Below are 22,189 nucleotides of genomic sequence, written 5' to 3' on the forward strand. Positions count from 1 at the left end.
AAGTATTTTGCTAAATTGTCATATTATTGTTAGTAAATATATGAGGTATAAGTTATAATGCTGCTATCATCACTTTTACTATTTCTTTTCCACATGTTACTCTTACCAGTACCAGTTTCAGTTCCCATATCAAGCCCCAACCAAGAAATTATAGTTGTGTGAGTCAAATAACATCCAAAAATGTCATTAGAAGTTGAATTCATAAAGGTATATCATGTTTTTAAGATGTCTGTGTAATTCCTCAGTCATCCAGATATGACCCTTGGCAAAAGAAAAAATCCACTTCTATCATATGTCATGATTTGAAAAAGAAGAAAAAGAAAGGTAGTGTCAAGAAGACCTAAAATAATTGTTTGTAAGAAGTGGTAACATTCAATTATAGTCTTGTAGTGTAAACAAATGACATGATTCAAGAAGTAGTCACTGGATGGGGACTTGGAGTGTCTTTTAAGAGTCGTCCTTTCCCATCCGTGCACTTGTAGATTAGCTGTTAGCTGTGTTAAGGGATCGATCCTGTCCGTTAAACCACAGCGCTTCAGTGGGCACAAAATGCTCCGTCAAAGGCAGGAGTGAGCAGCACCTCTAGGGAAATCTACACAGGTTTAGTCTGGGATGAAGAGCGGCAGACGGAGACACAGGAGACTCCAGCTGTGATTCTCCATAGCTTGTGTTCACGTGATACACAACATGCTAGAATCCCCATAGTTTAAAATTCAACTGGAGGCAGATCAGAATTTTATGGTTGAAGTTATTGTTTAAGATTGTAGATGTGTTGACCTGGTGTATGGTTAATATTTCTGTAATTACTGGGCCTATCCACATGAAACAAAAACTGGCACAAAGTTCAAAAATCCTTGTCAGTGTAAATAAACAAAAGGAAATTACCGTATTTACACAACTGCTTCAAAAAGTGTTGCTATTATTCAACTCCGTAGATGTGATTGTTGTCAGTTGAAATAGCCATAAAATTGATACGGTTTGTGGAGCCAGTCTCTAACAAATAATGATATGGTTCAACATTTGTGGATTTTCAGTTTGGATTTTTCTTTCAACAATGAATCCCCCGTAGAGTAGTTTCCTGCACTACATCTGAAGTAATAACATCATTAAGTTTGTGTACGCAACCTATTGTGTGACCTTTGAGAAACTATGGGTGCCTTGTTGTTCATACTCAAAAGTGTGACGATGCATCACTGGGGAAATAATTATCTTGTTTCACATCAATAATTTCACCATGTCAAAGTATGTGTGTTTATTGAATGTGTCTGTATCCTGTTGTTGTGCAAAACCTCAAATGTATGTAAAATTTAAATTACTGTATTCTTTCTTTTAGTCTCTCCTCTACAAGAAAGTCCATGAGGCCCAGTTCAGGTCTCATCTGGCCAATGAGATGATGATGTACCATATGAAGGTAACATCACTTTTACACTTTGAATGACATTGTGGATGAATTGTGCTCTACTCATACATTTGCCTTGTCATTGGCGATATATAGACATTAATTCCAGGCATTTTTTTTTATATAAAACATAACACATATTCGATTATTGCCACAAACTCAGGCCAATCTGAACAATATATAGTTTAATATATATTTCTCATAGTTTTCTTTTTTATGTTTCTTACAATTCGTAATACATAACCTTTCGAGTTGAGGCATCTACAGTGTATTTTCCTTTAATTTAATCCATCTTTATGCCGTAGGTCTCGGAGGAAGAGGTGTCCAAGTTGCTGGTTGCAGGGATCGATCCAGTCAAGGAGATCCACTCGTGCTTTGCTGAGTTCACATACACCCCACGCTCTCTCCATGATGACATAACACCCATGGTAACACCTGCTACATACACAAACTATGCCAATATACACTTTATATGTAACTGTATAATACATTTGTGTTTTTATTTTTTCTGCAGTGTGTCCTCAGTATGTTTGAGGACATGGGCTTCATCAACAGATATAAGATTGACATGCATACTCTTGCTAGGTCTGTTTACAATATTTTTTACATTTATCTCTGAATATATAATGTATGTTCGCCCACTCTGCACTTGGCACAAGACAGTTTAACGACTTAAAAAATATTTAAATTTAAATTTCTTCAGTTAGGCAAAAACTGTACAAATTAAATCAAACATCTACAAATTGGGTTCTTTGTCTCTCATTGAACTTTTTTAATTACTGCTTGTGTTTTCCAATTGCAGTTTTAATTAAGTTTAGTATTGAGCATGAATACCCTTTTTTCCTAAAACCAAAACAAAATATTATCTTTCCCAAAGCTTTAAACTTTATTAAATAGTTGACTTGATTAAAACTGAACTACTAATCCAGTTCAGCTAATCCAGTAGTGACATTTGGATGATATTTGGATGTTTTCTTGGTTTGCAGGTTCTGTTTGATGGTGAAGAAAGGTTACCGAGACCCTCCTTACCACAACTGGATGCATGCCTTCTCAGTTTCACACTTCTGCTACCTTATGTATAAAAACCTGATGCTGTCCAACTACCTCGAGTGAGTACAGCGCAGCCATACATAATTTATTGCCCTATTTCACAGTTCTTGCATTGGTAGCTCAGATTTTGTATTCATGACCCAAAGATATAACGAATATAACTTTTTTTCATTTTAGGGACATTGAGATATTAGCTCTCTTTGTCTCCTGTTTGTGCCATGACCTGGACCACCGCGGCACTAACAACTCTTTCCAAGTCGCCTCTGTAAGGACTATGTTTTGTATGAAATCTCACAATAAGCCATGGGTGGAAAGCATGCTTCTTCTGTTAGTTCTAGCTTGGTTGGTTTTGCTTTGGCACAGATTTTAGTTTAGACTTTGATTATATTTCCATAAAATCTCTTTTTTTTGTTTAGATCTTGTTACTCCAGTTTTTAGCAAATTTTTCATATGTAAAAATTGTGCTTAAACAAGTTTTATGAAGGAGCATTAGTTTGACAAGTGAGCAAGTCTCTGCATGTGTCACAGACCTATATTCCTCTCTAGCATTGTACTTAGTGTCCATTGAACTTAGTAAGTTCACTTAAGATGTGAAACAAGTGTCACTGTTAGCCTGCCTGTTAATATGCTCCTACTAACATAATTCCTCTGTACATAAACAACTCTCCAGCACCGCTCACGGCAACTTAAATCAATACAATGTGTACAATAAGGCCTTGTATTCTCATTTGTTTGTTCTTCTTTTGCAGCAATCTGTCCTTGCTGCTCTCTACAGCTCGGAGGGATCGGTCATGGAGGTAAACAATCGTGTATATATACTAAAGTAGCCATTTTCTTATACAACTCATTGTATTGTTGGCATAATGCACTGGATAGAACAGCTAGCATTTAAACAGCATTTGTTCAGTTTTTTTCCTCTTCATTCGTGTAGGTGACTTTATAATGTTACTGCGACATGTTTAATGTAGCATATAGTGCCCCTAGTCTGACCTACTTCACAGAGTGTTAGCCAAAGGGTTGTAGATCTATGTAAATTAGCCTGTGCTCTATTTCATAACTCATCATTTCTTCAGGAACACTCTTTGACTTTTCCGTATGCATTCTTTGACAGAGACACCACTTTGCCCAGGCCATCGCCATTTTAAATACTCAAGGCTGCAACATCTTTGAGAAGTTTTCCCGAAAGGTGAGCTCTCAAACTTTTTCTCCAATTATTATTTTCTTCTCAGTGGTATTCTGCAAGCTAAAGCAACTTGGATGTGTTCTAGGACTACCAACGCATGCTGGATTTGATGAGAGATATCATCTTGGCTACTGACTTGGCTCACCACCTTCGCATTTTCAAAGATTTGCAGAAGATGGCAGACAGTTTGTATTTTTGTTACTAGACGGTTATGGGTTCAGTTCTTGGGATGTGTGGAGTAAGCATGCCCTCTTGTGTTAGAACTAAGGGGAATTTCCTTACACTGTTTCTATAGATGTTTGTGTTGAGTGAACTGGTGCAGCATAGACTGATAATGATTGTTTGTCATTTTGTTATAACTGTCAACCCTATGACTAATTGGTCATAGTTCCTCTGTCATTAACACATCATACGCTTCTGGCATTATTTATCTAGCTATATTGGCCTATTTACACTTTTGAAGGACAGTTGCTTTCTGCAGTCTTATGTAATATAATTGGCTAGAACCTTGTGGCCTTTGGGTGGTAACGCCTGAATGCATGTAATTATAAGTCATCTGAGTGAATGTCTCCTCAGAGGAATCTATTTGGAGCTGTTAAAGTAATGCAAGGACATTAAAAGCTTCTAAATGGTTTCACCTCACAAACTGTGTCACTTGTCAATCACAGAAGGCACACTCCTGCTCATTCAGTGGATTTGAATGATGGTTATATTATGTCTAACCATTATTCATGTACTTGGACTTCAACTATTGCGGCATCCTATTACCTAAGTTATTATTAATGTGCAATCATCTTGTGTGCGTAACACTTTTAAAAGCAGAGGCAGATATATTACCACATATGGGCCTGACACAAAGGTGACAACCACATTAACTAGAACTAAGCCATCACACACTATTTTATTACTATATGTATGCAAAAGGTCATGCTCTGAGATTCAAGAGCAGCTTGTAAAATGTACTACAAAAAACACCAATGTAACATCATACATACACATGGACAGTACAAAGATATATATTCAACTTTACTGTGTAATTAGAAAAATTAATACATTCGATTTTATTTTGATGTAGTAGAATGATTTTATTGATGCTGTATTTGCTGTTTTGTTTCAGATGGATATAACCCAAAAAGCCGTACACACCACTCACTGCTGCTGTGCCTGTTGATGACGTCATGTGACCTGTCAGACCAAACCAAGGGCTGGAAAACTACACGCAAGATCGCTGTAGGCTTCACTGGCTTTTCACATTTCCACACATTCCCCTATGGTGTAATAACAGCTATCAAAGGGATTACTCTATAAGAGCAAGGATGACCCATTTTCAGGAAAATACAGATTAATGTGATGCTCAGTGATGGCATACAATACAATATTTCACACTTCATTCTGTGATATATCCCATTTTGTGTGCCATTTTAGGATTATGCTTAATCTTAGCCTGACCTCTTTAGATTAGCACACCTCTGACCCCTTTGTTAAACCCTACACCTTCAACTAATACATAGCAATCCTTAATCTATAAAGTGTACTCGCATTTCTCTATTTTAAATTGGATTATTTTTGAATGATTTACCATGATATATACAAAAATTAGGAAGTCAGACTGTAACCGTCTAAATTTTGTACTGTTGTGTCCTCCACAAATATACATCAGAAAATATACTTTGTATCTTTTGTGCCCCAACAGGAGCTGATCTACAAGGAATTCTTTTCTCAAGGAGATCTGGTATGTTTTGAAGAGGCAGCCTATTGATTTATGATTTATTATTTTGCAAGTGTCTGGACTGTGTGCTATTTGACAGAACTCTTACTCTAACTGTCATGTTGTCATGGTGTGTGCCCAGGAAAAAGCCATGGGGAACAGACCCAGTGAGATGATGGACCGAGAGAAGGCCTACATCCCCGAGCTCCAGATCAGCTTTATGGAACATATTGCCATGCCCATCTATAAGTACGTACAGTAAAACACAGGGTAGCTGTAAAGAAGGGCAAAAGTCTACTCAGACTTAAAATATTTAAAACATTATTCAGACAATATTATGTCCAGCCAACAGAAATCTGTTATAACATGTTTATAAATGTGTGAGTTGAGGTTTACATATCAAACAAATGACTGTAACATTGGTCATAAAAGTGCAGGAATGCACCTTTATAACTTCATCTAGATGTTTATGACCTAAGTCTTTTTCCATTTATATTTTAAGTTGAGTTTGGTTTTTTTATTATTATAAACAAAGTAGTCTGCCCACCTCTACAATCTATAGCCTCAGATAGGATTATTGCTAAAAATAACTCATATAAGAGCCATACATGAGTAAAAAGCCCAACTGAAATCAATTGTCCAAGATATCAGGTGGAATTTACAACATTCGGTCTCTATGTAATTTAGGTAGAAAGTAAAATGATGAGAATGGTATTTGGGGTGTGTGGTTAGTAGAGGGTGTATGTGGTTTGCAGAGTCAGTGCTAGAGGGGACAGGCTGTTGTCCAGTCTGGCTCTGGCCTGGTTCTGGATGGACCTGTTCTCCCTGAGGGCAGCAGGACAAACAGGTGGTGTGGCCGGATGTGACCAGACCACAATGTCAGGGAAGCCAAAATGGGTTTTTCAGTGCTCCTGCAGTCCAGATTGTAAAAGTATCCATCTATCTATCTGCCTATCTACCTATCTCATCTACCTATCTAAAATAATTTCTATTCCAAATTATTTGAACAGTGTAGCATTTACTTATGTTTGTTGGTTAGGGATTATTATATTTTACAGTTCAAACAGTGGTGACTATCCCAATATTCTGAGATATAATACTATACTTGATTCATGTTCACAGGTTGTTGTCGGAGCTGTTACCTGGTGCCACTGAGCTGTTCGAGCGAGTGTCTGCAAACAAGGAGCAGTGGACCAAAGTGTCGCACAAGTTCACTATTCGCGGGTTACCAAGCAACAACAGCCTGGACTTTCTGGACCAGGAGTACGAGCTGCTGCAGGCCCAGGGCGCCTTTGGGAGTGACCACTGCCTCAACGGTTGCCTTGATGATGCGGACGGGGGGCAGTGCCAGTGACATCAACGACCCCACCGCTGACGGTTTCCTGAAGATTTGACATGGCCTAATACGAGGCAGTGTGCACGTTTTTAGGGACCTTAGGAGGGAGGGGTCTCTGTGCTGTTACTTAGATGCTTTAGCAGGCCATGCAGGCACGCAGGACTGAGTTTCACACTAAAGAAGTCGAGACAAGTGGATTCATCCCAGCTGGTTCAGTAGATGCCACACATTGTCTGTCTTTCCCCACGTCCAGGAATATAGGAGCTAGTGACTTGTTCCTTATCAGCAGCAGCTATAATGGGAAAAAGTTTGTACTAAACGTCTTGTACTACTGATCCTGTTTGAAGATTGTAAAAACACACACTGACACACAAACGCACACAGTGTTTAAAGATGCTCACAACAGATTCAAAAGACTACTATTTCAAATGTAACAGTAAGTGAGACTAAGTGCTATACTTTCTGTAAATGTTTTCTAACTGTAGCTTTTATTGGTTTCTATGGCTTAGCTTTGTTCACATCAAGGCAGCTCTCAAACACTGCTGCTGTTACAGTCCCCTCACCAGATACTTACAGATGCATGCCAACCAACTCATCATATTTTATTCTTTTGATCTAGGTCAGTGTTCTCAAGGTTTAGAAATGATCACAGTTCGTTTTATACCATATGCTATTTTGTATTTAGCTTTTGGGACATGTTGACCTACCTTGGTTTTACCTAGATTACATTCATGCCATTATCTGTCCTGTTTTGGGTAGGGACAATTTGACAATCACAGCCCACGATACACATAAAACCTTACTAAATCGCACATTACATACTGGGGCATCCTGCAGCACCCTTTGTCATTGTTTGTGTGGTCATCCCAATACCCAACACCCGGTAAATGATTCCACTAAGCTAATTTTGAGTATAATTTTGCTAGAAGAGCAACGGAAGCCCTTTAAATATCCATCTCATTTGTTTGTGTCAATGTAGACTATAGACTGTGTTATAAATACAAGTGTGTCTCTGAGTGTGTTCTATGCCTTATTGCGCATCTCTGCTGCCTTTCTTAGAGCTTTTAATATATTCAAATGAACTACAGAGCCTGTCCGGAGTGTATGCTGTGACATAGTGTGAGTGGAGACTGAATGACCGCCATGCTCAGAACATGTATATTTGTGAATTAACTGTGTGAAGATGTCACTATACACATTGTAATTTTGGTTATACATAGTGTACATTAGAAAGCTCTGCGACAATAGTATTTTGTCAGATCCAGTTTATGAATCTAGAGATAGCCATTTTAGACCACAACATATTATTCAGTTTCATTTTATCTTTCATGGAATGTGGGCAACAGTGAAATGATGATGCATTGTTTTTATGTAGGCTGTGTGACTACATCAGTATGTGGGTGTTAAAAAGCAAGAAAGACTGACTGCAAGTTTATTTAATGATTTCTAACCAGTTTCTTTACCCTTATATGCAGACATGATAACAGTTTGAATTGAAAATATTATAAATGAAGATTATATAACTTATTATGTGATTTTGTACTGTCAAGTTCTAAGGGCATATAGATACACATAGGAGTGTCTCACACATGAACAGGTAGTTTTTGCAGTATTGTTTGAAACCACTCTTTCACTATTACCTGCCTTTTTTATGTGCAATATGAAGTGTCTGCCTCTGTAATATTGCCTAGATGACTATGTAAATACCTATGCCTCTTCTTAAATGACTGTACTAACAGGTATGTGTTTCCCAAAGGCATTGAGGTGACACAGTGAGGCGCTTCTATTGAAAGACTTAAAGGACTGTGATATGCTGTTCAGATATAAATCTTATTTTTGTTTTTTTTGTTTTTCTTCTATAGGCTATTGTGTGTCTGTTCTTGTTCCAATGTCAGGGTTTTATGTGCCAAGCAAACATTTATGTATTACTTCCTGGCTCAGTTGCAAAGGCAAACCAAGGCAAACCTTTTTGTTCTCTGAAATATAAATTATGTTTTCATATTGAAATTTTGCGATATAAGCAGTGTGAAAAATGCTGCTAATCCAGGTAGTATATCCAATCAAGGCTTTTTAAACAGATGGACCTGTTTCAAGTGACAAAATATAATTACTGTACATAAAAATTTTTCAAAGATGTTACTTAATTGTCTGTAGTTATTGCAATGGGAGGTCTCCAATTCTGTATTGTACTACAGTTGTTTCATCCTTTTCACCTTTTTCATGCCATTTTGAAGAACCACAAGCTTAGATTGTCTGAAATATAGAATTAAAAAGCCCAATATGTCTATTTAGGATTTACATGTTCAACAAATATTCATATAATTATATTATATAAATTATTATATTAAGAAATACACTTTAGCTATTATTTTATTTTGGTTTAGTTTGATTGTTGATAACCTTTATGCTGAACAAGAATTTTGAGAAGATTACTGAATGAGACTTTTGTTTTGGTTTTGTTGCTTTCTTGAAATAAATATGGTGGAAGCCTTGTTCATCTGCGTTGACTCGCTTCATTATGAAATTATGCTGCAGATAGAGACAACTTAATTTAATATTATTTCTCTACTCTTGTCAGCGAGAATGTACACTACTGTAAACTATTCATATTTACTTAATTAGGCTACTATTATCACTATAGCATCACAGTATAACTGAACAGGAGGAGCAATAATTCAGGCAAACTTTCCAATTGACTAGATTCAAATCACTTGACAAAAAATATATTCACACACAAAATATGTATGTTACTTATGTAACCAGGCAAGTCAAGACCAACTTAGATTTTTGTGTCAAATTTTCATGTGGTATGCTATGCCAAAGAATATAAAGAAGGCCCACAGAGAAACAGATAATAATTTTAATATTTCATACTTGCAAATGATAAGTATGAAAGTAAAGTTTATGAACGGTGAGCTGCAGTATCGCGGGAGTTGCGGTGCGTGAGATGTGCGCAGTGAGAAGTGCAGGTAGTCCGCCATTGCTCTATGTAGAAGAATCGACTCTGGCGTTTGGCTGTCAACAATAAACTTGAGTCGGGGCGAGGAGCTACGAGGTCGGGTGGAAGCTGGTCGGCTGCTTCTTTATCCAGTAGCCATCCCGTCCCTACCCGGAGAATATTTTCATGTAAATACAGCGCCCACAGACGAGGCAACCATGTCCAATCTCAGCAAAGGCGGTACCAAGAAGGACACCAAAATGCGAATACGGGCCTTTCCTGTAAGTGCACACCGCAGACAGTGCTCCGTCTGCCGCACTGTAGCACACTCGATTGCCGTGGTCTGGCTACGAGCTAACATGCTAATAGGCTAGCCCAACCAGCTGCCACAGCTATCTTTGGAAGACCTTCAACAAATGTCATTTTGTTGTCATAATTGGCTAGTTTGGAGTTTTATCATGTGAACATAGAAGCATCTTGAACACTTAAATTATATTGTCACTGTCATAGCAGACTGGAGCAACATGAAAACCTGCAGAGCCATGACGCTAACGTTAGCATTCTATTTGACACTTGTTGTTTTGCATGTTTGTATTTGCCCCTGTCTTTTCTAGTCAAAGCACCTTTTATAACCAGCTAGTTGAGTTTCTCATAGACCGTTAAATCACAATAGTTTCTTATTTTATGAGTAACTGTGACGTTTTGGAGCTGGATGATGTGAACCAACACTGCCGTGCTAACGATGTTCTGCCATTAGAGATAACCTTAATATCTCTGTCCACGCTAAAATGCAATCTTCTTTTTTAATACATCATAATTAGTAAGGCGTGGACATTAATCTATGTGAATATGGGGTATGGTACTACTGACACAGAGCACTATGTGGGTTAGTTATATGTCGCATGATTGAGCCATTATATCTCCTCTCAGCTACACGTTATGAGAAATAGGACCTACACGTAAGAGGCTGTTGAATGTAGCCCAGTCCTGACAGACCTGCTAGTGCCAGAGCCATGCATGTGTTTGGGCTTGTCCGCACATACAGAGCAGAGCAGCACTCTACAAGGGCCTCCCCAGTGACAGTTGACAGTTGACTAGTTTGAATGATTCAGACACAAAATACAAAGCTAATAAGAGTAGATCAAAGTCTTGGACGTGTAAATTATCCATGACTACTGCACTGTCAGTCTCCAGGGGATGTGGCTGTAGAAGAGGTTTATGCAGTGTCAGTTGTGAGTGTAAAGTTAAAGTCACAGTATGTAACTTTGTAGCCAAAATAGACTAAAATAAAAGCATATTTCTTTCTATTTCATTGTGTTTATTGCACCAAATAACTTGAGTACTTAATCTGACCAGGTTTGGATCTCCATAAACCTGACTCTTGTTTGGCCTGGAGGAGGGCTGCCTCCTCTTGATTCCATGGAAATCTTCCTTTGGCTAATCTTCCTCCGCATGACATAAAACCTGTTTATTTTCATGGAGAGTGTTCCGAAGAATAGTTTAAATGTTCTATTTCCATGTAATCATGCAGTTGACGTGCTATCTCCATAAAGTTACATACTGTACCCTGAATCTTAAGACATATCTCATACATGTTTTATGTCTCATTTATTGTCAGAAAATATCAGATGTCACCATTTTGCTGGCTATGTAAAAGATGGGATAGATACTGTTGATTCATACAATTTGTGTATGATAAAAAAACTTTGCTGGATAGTGAAAATAATAGGAAAATCACATGATGCAAGGTCTTATGGGATTTTGATGTAATTGAACCATTAGAGTCGGTTTGTAGCGGATTTATTGCCAAGCTTCACATAAATTCTAACATGATTGTTGCCCCTCTTCACTTTTCAGATGACGATGGATGAGAAATATGTAAACAACATCTGGGACCTACTAAAAAATGCCATCCAGGAGATTCAGAGGAAGAACAACAGTGGCCTGAGCTTCGAGGAGTTGTACAGAAATGCATACACTATGGTGCTCCACAAACATGGGGAGAAGCTGTACACAGGGCTGCGTGAAGTGGTCACAGAGCACCTTATCAATAAAGTAAGTCTTAGTCTCATTTTTATTGGAATTATAATGAAACGAAAAGTCTTAATTATCAGTAGCAAGGCGAATCCAAACGGGTAATTCTTGTGTTAAAAATGCCTTGGAGGCTTGAGGGTGCATACCAACTTAAGTGGAGCAGCTCTGGAAGATCCTACTTTGGGTGTCAGATTTTATCTACTGTCTCCTATCTATACAATATAATGGGCAAATTGTGGTGAACATGTTTTACATGGTAACAAAATCAGGAAAGAATATATTTAATTTCATTTAAAAAGGTTTTTAGGCCAACTACAATCGCCAAGCATTAAACCCCAGAAATTAGTGGGGTTTATTTTAAAGAGGGGGCATTATGAAAAAAATGGGTTTCTACCATTTTACAGTGTTGTTCCCTCATCAAAAACATGCCTGAAGAGGTTTTAGATGTCATCTATGCATGTTTTAGTAATTTAACGATCTCTCCTGGGCCCTGTTTGAACTCTCCTTATGGTTAGCTGTGAGATTCTGTTCAATGCTCAGCCAACAAGCCATGCTCACACACAACAATTCTCTTTAAATATACAAAAACACAGTAAAAAACTGTACACAGCAACTTGACAAACATAGTGCGATAGTTTCATTAGCGGGATGCACGCTGATTGTGTTGTGATAGTGCTCTGAAAGAAGAGGGACTTGGCGCAGAGAGCAAAGGGCTCAGAGCGTTAAAAACTAAAGTGAAACTTATAAACATGTTAACATATTGTTTTCTTTGAATATAACAATTTAAAAAGAACAAAAGGTGATGATTAAAGATACACTGATATATCAGTTGGATGGTATATCGGGATGATATTTGCACTTATAAGCATATCGACCGGCCTTCAATCTCTACCACAGGCCCATATTTAGTTTTTCCAACCTGCTACCTGGTGCAAATCGATAACTGCACAAAATACTAAACTGTTTTCTCATAGTTTGTTTTTAGAAAGGGCTGTGGGGGAGTTTGTCAATTTTAATTACTTAATTTGGAGAAAATAATTTAAATCGACCCTACATATCGGCCCAGAAAATGTATAGAGTTTATTGGCCATCACTTTCTTTGGATTCTGAACAGACAGTGTCGGCATCAGCCATGAAAAAACCCATATCGGTCAATCTCTAATGGTGATCTAAATATGTTATGTATTAGCAGTTAATACCCTATAGAAGTCCAATACATCCACTTTATTGAAACTGGAATTGTTTGGTGAATTTTGGATATACAGGATATGCAAGAAGCTTCACAATTAAAGCTCCTATATTACACAAAACTGACTCTTGTGAGCTTTAAGCCATGTAAGTATGTTATTGGCAATTGACAATTGGCAATTCCACGGTTGAAATGATCCATATTATTCTAGTGAAGGTATATGGAGTTTAAAAATACAGTGGAACATTTCAGAGAAGAACACTGACCTATATATGCAGAGCTTGTGTGTTAAACATGTGTGAATGAAACAAAACACAACTCCAGGTATGTTTTTGGTGAGGAAACAACATAACATAGATCTGAAAATGGTGTAATATGAGCTCTTTAACTATTAATTCTGAAAATTCCACATCTGATATTCAAAATACAGAAGAAGCAGCACAGATGTGAAACCACCAATGGCTATCGGAACTTATTGTCTAATGTTCCCCTCAGAGGGGAACACTAGAGTTTTGTGGTTGTTAGATATTTGTCTAGCTTCTAATTCAAAGTGAGACAGCAAGTTTTATGGCAATACATGTTTCCTCATACCCAGCTTATCTCTCATGTGTCTGTTTTCTGAAGTGTAGGCAAAATTAGCATTAAAATGCTAGGTGCTGCAGATTGAGAGCCACTCAAAGTGCATTAGTGAGGTGTGATCACATGACCCTGAAGTGGGAGTGCTCATCCTCCATCATGTCTGTCCATACCCATGGTGAGGTCAGTGTGTCCTGAAGAATTTCAGCCATCTGCTGAGATGTTGGGTGCTGAGTCATGCTGCAGTGAGACTGGTGTCGGGCTTTTAAGGCTCATGAATCCAGGGACAAATTAAAGCAAATGAGAGATAACCGTGAGATGTCTGATTTGGGATGTATTTGTGTTAAAACTTAGTTAATTTTGCAGCACCAAAGCTCTTGAAAGAAAAACACAGTTTAACCCCGTCTCTCTTTCTAAGGTTCGAGAAGATGTGCTCAATTCCCTAAACAATAACTTCCTGCAAACGTTGAATCAAGCCTGGAATGATCATCAAACGGCAATGGTGATGATTCGAGACATCCTCATGTACATGGTGAGTCATGCATTTTCACTGTGTGGGTATTTGAGTTTTTAGATTTCCAAAATCTATTTTGTCAGTCTCTTGTGATTTGCTTAAGTATTCTGACCAATTATATGGCTGTTATGCTGTGAAAGAGATTCCAAATCTAATGTATGATGCTGCACCTTTTTACAAAAACAACCAATTTATGGGTTTCAGGCATAAGGATTAGGCTTTGGCATGGCAACAGCCCTCCATTGTTATAGCAATAAATCAAATCATATCCTATCAAATATAGTATATCATTGAATGGAGTGGTTCCTCATAAAATCATTCAAATCTCAAAGGAATCATCTGCCTGAAACATAAAGCTGAAGCATTGTCAGAAGTTGTTGCTGTGATTGGCAGTTGAGGTTTGCTGCCTCCTCTTCACACATGTTTTAACAGGAGCAAGTCCAGATGAAATATATTGTTAAAGTTATAGACAGTGTAATATCAATGTAACCACCACAATAAACTTTCTTTTTTTTTAGGACCGTGTGTACGTACAACAGAATAATGTGGAGAATGTGTACAACCTGGGCCTCATCATCTTCAGGGACCAGGTTGTCCGTTACGGCTGCATCCGAGACCACCTCCGACAGACCCTCCTGGACATGATCGCAAGAGAAAGAAAAGGAGAGGTGGTGGACAGGTAATCTACATGCACCTGAATTTTACCGACCAGATTACTGTGTGGGTTATCTGCTTTGCTCATAACCGGATCCTCTCTGACTTTGGCAATGGATTACTTTTCAACCCACATGCTTATCCCTAGCAATCAATTAACTTCAGTAAAAGCATCTCACATTACTAAAAAAAAAAAAAAATTACACAAAAATCCTGATAATGTATGTGCCATGATTCTTTTGTCTTTTCATTATACCAGGGGTGCTATTAGAAACGCTTGCCAAATGCTGATGATCCTTGGTCTAGAAGGGAGGTCTGTTTATGAAGAAGACTTTGAAGCACCATTTCTTGAAATGTCTGCAGAATTTTTCCAGGTTTGATCTAACAAACATATTCAACATAGAGTACAGTGGCGGGACTATTAGATAATTGTTTGTTTTTATTACAGATGGAAAGTCAAAAGTTCCTTGCTGAAAACAGTGCCAGTGTATACATCAAGAAGGTGGAAGCAAGGATTAATGAGGAGATTGAGCGGGTGATGCACTGCCTGGATAAATCCACAGAGGAGCCCATTGTCAAAGTGGTGGAGCGTGAACTCATCTCCAAACACATGAAGACCATTGTAGAGATGGAAAACTCAGGCCTAGTCCATATGCTCAAGAACGGCAAGACAGATGGTATGAGGCTGATTTAAATGAGCCAAATGCTGTATTTACAAGCGGGGACTAACTTTCTGTGTTTGTGTGTGCACTTGGCAGATTTGGCGTGTATGTACAAGCTGTTTAGTAGAGTTCCCAATGGGCTGAAGACCATGTGTGAGTGCATGAGCTCCTACCTGAGAGAGCAGGGCAAGGCTCTGGTATCCGAGGAGGGAGAAGGAAAGAACCCTGTTGACTATATCCAGGTAAAATACACACTGGGCACCACAAGAAAACTATTGAAAGCCATGCAGCAGAAAATAATATCAGAAAGCAGGAATATTGAAAGTGACATTACAACATATTTTCAGTCCTAAATGAGGTTGCATATGCTGTAAAACTACATGTTCCTATTTGAAGAAGAGGTTTCTTCTCCTTGATGTGTAATATCTGTGTTCATTTTAGGGCTTGCTGGACCTCAAGTTACGATTTGATCGCTTCCTTCAAGAATCTTTTAACAATGACAGACTATTCAAACAAACCATAGCTGGAGACTTTGAGTATTTCCTAAACCTCAACTCTCGTTCCCCTGAATACCTTTCACTTTTTATTGATGATAAGCTAAAGAAAGGAGTCAAAGGGGTAAGTTTAAACTCTAGTTGAAATCATTGACAGTAATGTTTCATACCTAATCTCTGTATGTGCATTTGTATTTGACAGCTCACAGAACAGGAGGTGGAGTCCATACTGGACAAGGCCATGGTGTTATTCCGCTTCATGCAGGAGAAGGATGTGTTTGAAAGGTATTACAAACAGCACCTTGCCCGCAGACTGCTCACTAACAAGAGTGTGTCTGATGACTCTGAGAAAAACATGATCTCAAAGCTCAAGGTAAGAGTATCTCGTTTAGACCAGTAACTTTGAACTTGACAGAGCAGCCATTCAAAGTTAGTGTATGTAGCCATTAAACTGTACACGTCTGCTTTTATTTCCAACAGACAGAGTGTGGCTGTCAGTTTACCTCAAAACTGGAGGGAATGTTCCGGGACATGAGCATCTCAAACACGACCTTGGATGAGTTTAGACAACACTTACAAACTACTGGGGTAAGGAGGCACAACATGACAAAATATAAGGGTGATACACAACTAAAAACACAATTCTCATTTGTTTTTACTGCCAAACTAGCAAAATACTACTACTACTACTACTACTACTAGTACTACTACTTTTACTTTTTGAGTCCACAAAACGTACTGCATAGATGAATACATGATTGTCTTTAATATACTTCTCCTATAATGCATATTATAGGTGTCGCTTGGGGGAGTGGATCTGACGGTAAGAGTTTTGACCACAGGATACTGGCCGACCCAGTCAGCAACACCCAAGTGTAACATCCCTCCCTCTCCACGTCATGCATTTGAAGTTTTTAGGAGGTTAGTCAGACAGTCCACCAATATTTTGTTACTGTTTTTAAAGATCTATAAAAAATGTTGTAACTTGCTCTATAGGTTTTATCTCGGTAAGCACAGCGGCAGACAACTCACACTGCAGCACCACATGGGCTCCGCAGATTTAAACGCCACTTTCTATGGTCCAATCAAAAAGGTATGCATGGCTGGAAAAACAATAAATTTCTGTGGCTTTTTAATACTGCATGTTTTTTGCCACATTATTTCCTGCTTCTACCATCAAACTGATTTAACCATTGTGCTAACCTGATTATAGGAGGATGGGTCTGAAGTTGGAGTGGGAGGAGCTCAGGTAACAGGCTCCAACACTAGAAAGCACATCCTACAGGTGTCCACCTTTCAGATGACCATCCTTATGCTGTTCAATACGAGAGAAAAGTCTACCTTTGAGGTATCTAAACAGCCATGTGCATCACTAAACCTACATATTATTTTTACTGACATGATTGTATCCATTGCAGGAAATTCAGCAGGAGACAGACATACCAGAGAGGGAGCTGGTGCGAGCACTGCAGTCTCTGGCCTGTGGGAAACCAACCCAAAGAGTTCTCACCAAGGAGCCTAAATCCAAGGAGATAGAGAATGGCCATGTGTTTACTGTCAATGACCAGTTCACCTCCAAATTACATCGAGTGAAGATCCAAACAGGTAGAGGAAATTTGTTTCTTTAGCCCTTAAACTTTGTAATTGTGTAGTTTTTGTCTGTAATGGTGAGATATATTTTTCTTGTATGTGCTAGTGGCGGCTAAACAAGGAGAATCAGACCCAGAGAGGAAGGAGACACGACAAAAAGTGGATGATGACCGAAAGCATGAAATAGAAGCTGCAATAGTCCGCATCATGAAGTCTAGAAAGAAGATGCAGCACAATGTTCTAGTAGCAGAGGTCTGTAAGAAATTCCAAAAGAACAAGCTGCGGTAATGCGTAAATGCAGACCATTAATATAGTGTTGTTCTTACAGGTCACACAGCAGTTGAGAGCACGGTTCCTCCCCAGTCCTGTAGTCATCAAGAAGCGCATTGAAGGACTTATTGAGCGAGAATATTTGGCACGAACGCCAGAGGACCGTAAAGTGTACACCTATGTAGCGTAATGCAAGTGAATTCAAGGAAAGTTGAATTTGAGTCTTTTTGTGGACAGCATTCAATGAACTTGGAAGTGCTTTCATCGATGATTCTGGGAAACACTGGGAAGCTTAACTTTTCTTCCATGAAATGTGTACAAATCACATAAAAGATGGGAAGTTTTCTAGCAATATTAGATTTCTTCTGGTGAAAGACGAGGGGGTCTAGTTTTGTACAAATCATGTTCCTTGTGGCCTTTGGAGAGAATTGGGTGGGCATGTTTGCCAATTTACTATATGCTGTTCTTAACAAAGAATCAAGAATAAGTGAATGGCTAAGCTACTAAGCAAACAATCGGCTACACTGAGAGCAAGTAAATGATTGAATCCACTCCCCACTTTTTAAATGTTTATGTCAATGTGTTCCGGTTGTTTTGTGGCACAATTATGGCTGTACAGGTTGATGTACAGCTGCTCTTGACCTTCCACCCAGAGATTTTAAATCGTAAAGAGGTCACAATGGTAACTGGTACAGGGCTGGTTTACCAAAGCAGGTAAATGCATTGTGAGGACCTGACAAAACAGGAAGAGTGCTTAATTTATGTTGCAATTATAACCGTTTTGAGGTTGTTGTTTTACTATCTGGTATGAATTAGTTACACCTCACATAGATTGAAATATTTAATTACCAGTTTCAGAGACACATTTGGCCTGAACTACGTAGTTGGTCACATCCACAGCTGTAAGTTCACGGCATGCTGGCTGACTTTTTAAGTCTGTTGTATCTTCGGCTATAATCTATCACCTCAGAATAGAACATTCTTCAAGTTGCGAGTTACAAGGAAAACCGTTCTCCCCCTTCACAGCAATTTGAACAAGTGGATCAGTCTAGTACCATGTTCCAATATGTACAAATTGTAAAATAATTATTGTACTCACTGCAAAGGTGGATTGTACAGGGCCTTGTTTTCATCATATTAAATGTAGAATAAATGAATTAAATGTGTGTTTATTTCTTTTAACCACCATAACAGTGTTGATCTTTATGTATAGGAGCTAGTCATCATTTGCCACAAAGTTTGTGTTTTTTTCCTAATAAACAAACTGGACGTACGTACGGTATAACATTCTGAATGAGGTTTTGGAGTCGGTAAAGAAAGTGTGATTAGATTGTTTGAGGATGTTATCAAACCATGGGCTTGCTGTAATGTCTTCCAACTCCGCTCAGTATGTAATGCTCTTAACTCTCTAACAACATAGTTTCCAGGGTTTAGCGCGGCTTCTACATCTTGTACTTAAAAATCTGTCCGACCCGTCTGGACCCCTCCTTTGTCCCCATATTGTTGGTGCATAGACTTGTTAGGCGCATGCCATCTGCTCCCGTTATTATCGACAGCTTTGGGTTTTAAGCTGCCGTGCCTCTGCACGGTCCTTTCCCCTTACATCAAACGTGCTGGTACAGTCCGACCTAGGAATGATACCAGTTACACCACCAGTGTTGCCTGATTAGGTACAATTTTATTAACAACATAACGGAGTTTGGTTGCCCGATGACGTCAGTGCCCCGCAGTCTTCTGTCTTCTGGACCAGAGACAAGTCAAACGAGATGCTTCGCTCACCCTCCGGACTCCTACAGCCACCGCAGCTCGCACGTTTGTCCAGGGGAGTTAAATGTGTGCTGCTGAGTATTGTTTCATAGAGCGCCACTGATACAGAGAGGAGATCATGAAAACGTGGACTCCGGAGCAGAAACTGCAGAGTGAGTAGTCAGAAGTCAGTATGCGTTAGCTCTGGGCTAACACGAGCTAATAACTTTCTTGTGTTACAATGGGGCACCTTTTACGCAGCTTAGATAGTGGAAAACAACATATTACTTATAAACCGTACAGTGGGATTGTTTGTACTAGTTTGCTGACTGTCTGAGTGTGGATTTATCAAATAATTTGTTTGGGGTTTTTTTTACTAATGTTGGCTAACAACAGATCATGTGTTGTCATGGTGACGAAAGGGCTGTGTGCCATACCGACCACCACAAGATGGAGACAGATGTTTGTCTTTCATCCTCTCTGAAACAAGTCAGAAAGTAGAATTATGATGTTTTACTTTTATCCTTCAGATCTGACTCCAGCAGGATGTCCTCATCTACCAGTAAGTCATTTTCCTTTGACTGCACTCTGTGTGTGCTTATTTAGTGTCATAAATGTGGGCCCCCTCTTGCAGCTGAGGTGACCAGACGGCTCAGGCAGCAGCAGTTACACAGCACACTTTTGTTACATTTGCACTTGTTGGCCAACCCTGGAGACTCCCTGCTCCTGCAGCAGACCCTGGACCAACTGCTTCGCTGGCTCTGCCCCAGCCTCCGCATCTTCCATGTGTCAGAGAGGGCATCTCCTTACAGAACCTACACTCGCTTGTGTCCTGTGGCGGGTGAGTTATCTTGCTCTTCTAGCATTTATGGACTGCAATTCTATTGGCAGCATAACCAACCTCATGACATATAAAATATTTATACTTTAGGCTATCCGTCTGTAGCCATCACCTTCTTCCTTCATGAAGCTTATGGCGAAGAGAGAATCCTTAAGGTCCTTGACTTCTTGCAGCATCCTCCGTGGCAGTATCACCACACAGAGAGCTGTGGTAGTCGCACAGGAGGAGTTCACATCTCCTCCTGTAGCTCTCCTGCCAACCCCTCCCTTAGGCCCTACCTCCTGCCCAGCAGAGACTTCTACAGTCTGGGTGCAGGTATGCCTGTGTGGGGAGTGCGCCCTGTGCATTGTGGAGGAGAAATCCTACGTGTCACACTTTACAGTGCATATGATAACTATGAGGACTCAGTGAGGCTCTATGAGACAGTATTGCAACGACAAGCAGAGGAACAAAAGACAGGCTTCTGCTGGTTCACCCTTCACACAGGTAAATGTGACTGATGCAGATGTATAGATTAATGGGCCATATTTTAAAGTGTGTGTGTGTGTGTGTGTGTGTGTGTGTATGTGTATATATATATATATATATATATATATATATATATATATATATATATATATATATATATATATTATATATATATATATATATAATACTTGGCAGAGCCAGGGCTGAGCCTGCAGCTTGCTATAAAGCAGTTGTCACCAGGGGTGCGAGTTGAGCCATGCAACTCTGCTGTGCTGCAGTTCAATGTGGAAGAAATTGGACAGTTGGTTCCTCTGCTGCCTAATCCCTGTACTCCTATCAGCCCAACACGCTGGCAAACTGAGGACCTGGATGGAAACAAGGTGCTCTTCCAGGTAATAGAACAAAAGATTTTAGTTCTGGATTTCTTTGCTGTATTGTTTGAGAACACCACATTACAAGTAGCCCAAAGCTGTCACAGAGCCATATGTCAAGTGTGTACATGTTAATACTGTCAAAGTCACTTAGTCTGTTCAAATCTCTTTGGTCAGAGTGTGGATCATAATCCTGTCCTTCTGTGCTTCAGGTGAAAACCCTGGTCCAACCTCAGCGACCTCTGACCTGTGCTTTCCCACTGGGCAGCTCTGCCTTGTCCTCTCAAGGGCTACAGCTCAGCAGCATGCCCCCGAGCAGGTTCAGCAGTGCCCTTTCCTGGCATACACACAGACAAGGCATGTAAACTCTCATTTATACACTGGGGATATCAAATTATGTAAATGTCAACACAACCTGCCACAACTCCTAGAATGATATCTTCTGTGCATTTCTGTTACAGTAACATGTGTGATGGTTTAATGAATAATATGGTTCAATTAATAACTTTATGGTTTTGTATCAGCAGGACATAAAGCCCGAGATGGTGACGGAGGAGCAGACAGTTTTGGCTCAGGTAGTGGGTGCAGCAGTCCCCCTGGCAGTTCCTGTTACTCGTCCCAGCGCAGCAGTCCTGCACCAGTGGCCCCCTCCCATCAGACAGAGTCCCCTCTACGCCCCCACATCACACGCTCTCTGTCCCACCTGCTCCTGGAGGAGGACGAGGAGGAGACCAATGTGGATACAGGTGACCTGGTGTCACCTCTGCAAGGCATTGTTCCCAAAAGCATCAGGCGCTCTTCCTCTGTAGACCTGCTGATGAGTGTGAGCTCTGAGAGGCCAGCTGCAGTGGGGGCCTCAGCAGTGGAAGTGCTGGCTAAAGAACTGAGCGAGTGTCTGCCCCGGACCCCCAGCACTACTGTACATACTGTACACGGTCCTAGATCCAATGGGACCAACAGGACTAACCCTGAGCCCCCCACACCGCTGTGTCTGAAAGCAAACAGTGAAGACAGCATGGATGAGTTCTACATATGAACCCTGTCCAGGGCAGGACACATGTGGAACAAGGACTGCTTCAAACGTTTTTGTCATATGAAATATGAGATTTATATGTTTTAGATAAAAGGTCCACTCAAAGTATTAGCATTAGTAGAAGTATAAATTG

At 39.6% G+C, this 22,189-nt stretch overlaps 3 protein-coding genes across 4 annotated transcripts in view; all 3 read left to right on the forward strand.

The window, feature by feature from the left end:
* The window catches only part of LOC117380037 (cGMP-dependent 3',5'-cyclic phosphodiesterase), a 170,093-nt gene extending 160,916 nt beyond the window's left edge, over positions 1-9,177 (forward strand). For both annotated transcript variants that reach the window (XM_033976757.2, XM_033976758.2), the window contains exons 20-31: positions 1,334-1,411; positions 1,705-1,827; positions 1,914-1,984; positions 2,386-2,508; positions 2,627-2,714; positions 3,199-3,246; positions 3,561-3,635; positions 3,718-3,817; positions 4,750-4,862; positions 5,326-5,364; positions 5,483-5,589; positions 6,463-9,177. In XM_033976757.2, coding sequence (XP_033832648.1) covers positions 1,334-1,411; positions 1,705-1,827; positions 1,914-1,984; positions 2,386-2,508; positions 2,627-2,714; positions 3,199-3,246; positions 3,561-3,635; positions 3,718-3,817; positions 4,750-4,862; positions 5,326-5,364; positions 5,483-5,589; positions 6,463-6,694 — 1,197 coding nt within the window. In that variant the 3' untranslated portion in view covers positions 6,695-9,177. The remainder of the gene's footprint in view (positions 1-1,333; positions 1,412-1,704; positions 1,828-1,913; positions 1,985-2,385; positions 2,509-2,626; positions 2,715-3,198; positions 3,247-3,560; positions 3,636-3,717; positions 3,818-4,749; positions 4,863-5,325; positions 5,365-5,482; positions 5,590-6,462) is intronic.
* A 432-nt stretch (positions 9,178-9,609) lies between these two features.
* On the forward strand, positions 9,610-18,759 carry cul3b (cullin 3b). The gene is made up of 16 exons (XM_033977716.2): positions 9,610-9,895; positions 11,472-11,669; positions 13,832-13,945; positions 14,446-14,606; positions 14,841-14,955; positions 15,030-15,258; positions 15,340-15,485; positions 15,685-15,861; positions 15,940-16,110; positions 16,218-16,325; positions 16,534-16,658; positions 16,734-16,830; positions 16,951-17,085; positions 17,156-17,342; positions 17,434-17,579; positions 17,656-18,759. The coding sequence occupies exons 1-16, from the start codon at positions 9,833-9,835 to the stop codon at positions 17,785-17,787; spliced, it is 2,304 nt and encodes a 767-aa protein (XP_033833607.1). The 5' UTR covers positions 9,610-9,832; the 3' UTR covers positions 17,788-18,759.
* Positions 18,205-22,188, forward strand: LOC117380631 (protein FAM124B). Its single transcript, XM_055226198.1, has 8 exons — positions 18,205-18,286; positions 19,444-19,516; positions 19,874-19,905; positions 19,978-20,184; positions 20,275-20,670; positions 20,848-21,044; positions 21,236-21,380; positions 21,551-22,188. Exons 1-8 carry the CDS (start codon positions 18,205-18,207, stop codon positions 22,057-22,059), a joined length of 1,641 nt encoding a protein of 546 aa, XP_055082173.1. The 3' UTR covers positions 22,060-22,188.
* Position 22,189: the final 1 nt, after the last annotated feature.

This window comes from Periophthalmus magnuspinnatus, chromosome 13 (assembly GCF_009829125.3).
Source record: "Periophthalmus magnuspinnatus isolate fPerMag1 chromosome 13, fPerMag1.2.pri, whole genome shotgun sequence".
Classification (NCBI taxonomy): domain Eukaryota; kingdom Metazoa; phylum Chordata; class Actinopteri; order Gobiiformes; family Gobiidae; genus Periophthalmus; species Periophthalmus magnuspinnatus.